The sequence below is a fragment of the Debaryomyces fabryi genome, assembly GCF_001447935.2.
Source record: "Debaryomyces fabryi strain CBS 789 chromosome Unknown contig00339, whole genome shotgun sequence".
Classification (NCBI taxonomy): Eukaryota; Fungi; Ascomycota; class Pichiomycetes; order Serinales; family Debaryomycetaceae; genus Debaryomyces; species Debaryomyces fabryi.
The window spans coordinates 1-2,893 of NW_015385765.1; the positions used below are offsets into that span (position 1 = coordinate 1).

General features: G+C 36.4%; 2 protein-coding genes across 2 annotated transcripts; both read left to right on the top strand.

The window, feature by feature from the left end:
* Nucleotides 1–64: 64 nt before the first annotated feature.
* On the top strand, nucleotides 65–304 carry AC631_05917 (uncharacterized protein; the record flags this gene model as incomplete). The annotated part of the gene is made up of 1 exon (XM_015614746.1): nucleotides 65–304. The coding sequence occupies one exon, from the start codon at nucleotides 65–67 to the stop codon at nucleotides 302–304; it is 240 nt and encodes a 79-aa protein (XP_015464425.1).
* Nucleotides 305–1,460: 1,156 nt separating this feature from the next.
* Nucleotides 1,461–2,862, top strand: AC631_05918 (uncharacterized protein; the record flags this gene model as incomplete). The annotated part of the gene is made up of 1 exon (XM_015614747.1): nucleotides 1,461–2,862. A coding segment is annotated over one exon (1,402 nt), but the record flags the coding sequence as incomplete, so codon positions are not given.
* Between the last annotated feature and the right edge of the window lie 31 nt (nucleotides 2,863–2,893).

Below are 2,893 nucleotides of genomic sequence, written 5' to 3' on the forward strand. Positions count from 1 at the left end.
GCTTGTCGCTTTGGCCTGGGCATGGTTCTTCATTCCAGAAGTCGCCGGTCGTTCTTTGGAAAGTATGGAAGAAATCTTCAACTTGCCATGGTACCTTATTGGAAGAAGAGGAGCACAGTTATGTCCAGATTACTCTGAGATTAACAAGATTACATATAGCGATGATGGCCATGGTAATGCCTACGATGGTGCAATTAATTATGATTTAGAAATGTCTAAGCCATCGCAGGAATTTGTTGAGGATAATGGTCTTATTAGAAAAGATTCAAACGAAGAAGATGATAAGTCCGTCAAGGAAAAATGAGCTCTTCTTGAAAAGTAGCACAGTTTTGGCGTATTGGAATAAAATTTTAATTGATTGTGTAAAAATATCGTTTTTAGAATTTGTTTTCGGTTTAATTAGGACATTTTTTTCATCCAAGCAAGACCAACTTGTAATACATTTCAAAGATATTGGTGGGGTAGTTTTTGCCGCCGGGAGAACCCCGCGGGGCGGCATATATCGGACTTTTCCTATTCTTTGTAGGCAAAGGTTATGAACCATTATAGTGGGGGATCGATATTTACGGAACTGTTTCCGAATAGGTTCCAGAGTATTCCGATATTAGATGCTTACAGCATGTACCCACAGAATAATGTTTTATGAAATACGAAATGTCTATTTCTCATTAAACAGATCTGTAACACAATTCTAAGAGCTCATGCTACCATGATTATTTTAGCGATGCGTGATGGAGGATCCTCCCTTGTCAATGCCACCACTTTATACAACTAAAAATTATTATTCGATTACGCATAAGAATGTTGATTGGGGCAAAACCCATTTTATGCGACACCACTGTGACAATAAAAACCACGTTAGATAGTTACAGTTCAGACAATCTCGTTGCGAAATAAACGATTATGCATTATAGGTTTTGTCGTTGGGGTAACATGGACTTCCCGAGATGAACTTCGTAGTGTTGTTTGACCCTTTTTAGCTCCGGGAATTCGAGGGGCTTCGCATGCATTGTACTACAAAAAAAGAAATATCACGTGATGATAACGAAGCTTAATAATATATTAAGGTTTGATTGGTGTCAAATCGCGGGGTTTTTGATGGATGGAGATGCGCTGACATGCAAGTTAGAGAAAAAAACTAGAAATTTCGGTGAATAGTGGTGAGACTTGCCCCCCCAATTATGCCATTGGGTATCAGTTCTTAACCAACAGTGAAAAAGTTGAGTGGGGCAAGGAAATGTACAAAATTTTGTTTTCATATTTATATAAAGATAGGGAGAATCCTTAAGGATGAATTTCAAGTTTATTAGCAAATAAGCAAAGGGTAATTAATACATATAAATAAATAAATACTCTTTATTTTACTTGTTTCTTCTGTCATAGAATACACATTATATTACTGATAAGTATTATTTAATACAATTACATTATTGCAAAGGGACTTAAGAAACAAAGTTAAAATGCTGCAACAAAAAGACTTGGCAGAAGTGTCAAAAGTTGGAACAAAGGAACAGATTATCGAGCTTCCAAATTCTACGGCTACCAAGCATCATGATCAAGATTCATGGACATCTAAGTTTAGATGGAAAATAAAAGATGACCATGCACCACCTGAAATCTATAACTGGACTTTATTCCTCTCAGTTTTTGTTTTTGGTGTCTTAGGTTCGGCTAGAGGTTATGATGAAGGTAATATATCTGGATCAATTGCACAAGTTTCATTTAAAAATTTTTTTGGATTTAACGATCCTAATAAATCTGAGGATGAGATTGCAAACTTGAAATCTAACATTACTGCCATGGTTCAGTTAGGTTCCATTGGTGGCTGTATTATTGCTATGTTTGTTGTTGATAGATTTGGTAGAATTAGATCTTTACAAGCAGCCTGTGTTTTATGGATCACTGCCGCAATTATCCAGGTTACTTCTAAGAATGTCGGTCAGTTGTATGCTGGAAGATTGCTTGAGGGACTTGCTATTGGTCAAACTACTACTATTGGACCTACATACATGTCTGAGGTTGCACCTAAGGCTATCAGAGGTCTCTGTGGATGTGTTTTTGCAGGTGCTGTATACTTTGGTATTATGATGGCATATTTTGCAAATTACGGAACAGCTTTGCATATTTCAGGAAGTACAAATAAGCAATGGATCATTCCTACATCCATTAAAATTGTTTTAGCAAGTTTAATTTTCATTGGGTCTTTCATTTTTTGTGTTGAAAGTCCAAGATGGTTATTGAAAGTTAATAAGCCCGAGAAGGCTGCAGAGAATTTATCAAAGTTAAGAAATTTACCTACAGACCATCCATATCTTTTAGGTGAAATCTCCGATATCAATGAACAAATCCACGCTGAAAATGAAGCTACTCAAGGTAATACGATATTTGGCATGATCAAAGAAATATTTTGTGTTAAGTCTATCAGATATAGATTTTTTGCTGTCGCTGCATTGACACAGATTTTAGGCCAATGGTCCGGTGCAAATGCTATCACAATTTATGCTAACGAGCTTTTTGCCTTATCTGGTATCGAAGGTGTTGAAACATTGAAAATGACTGCTATTTTAGGTGTCGTAAAGTTCGTTAGTGCTTATTTGAGTGCCTTCTTCATTATTGATTTCTTAGGTAGAAGAAAGGCTCTTTATATTGGTATTATTATCCAGATGTTATCCATTTTATATTTTGCTATATTCTTAACTATTGTTCCTCAAGCTGGTAATGAAGGTGTCGAGTTATCTGCCTCGTCTGAAAGAGCCAGTAAAGGGGCAATGGCTGCATTGTTCTTATCAGGTGCAGGGTGGACTATGGGTTTCAATTCTATTCAATACTTATTGGGATCTGAAATTTTTCCATTGAACATTCGTTCGTTCGCTCAATCCGCTATTATGGCTTT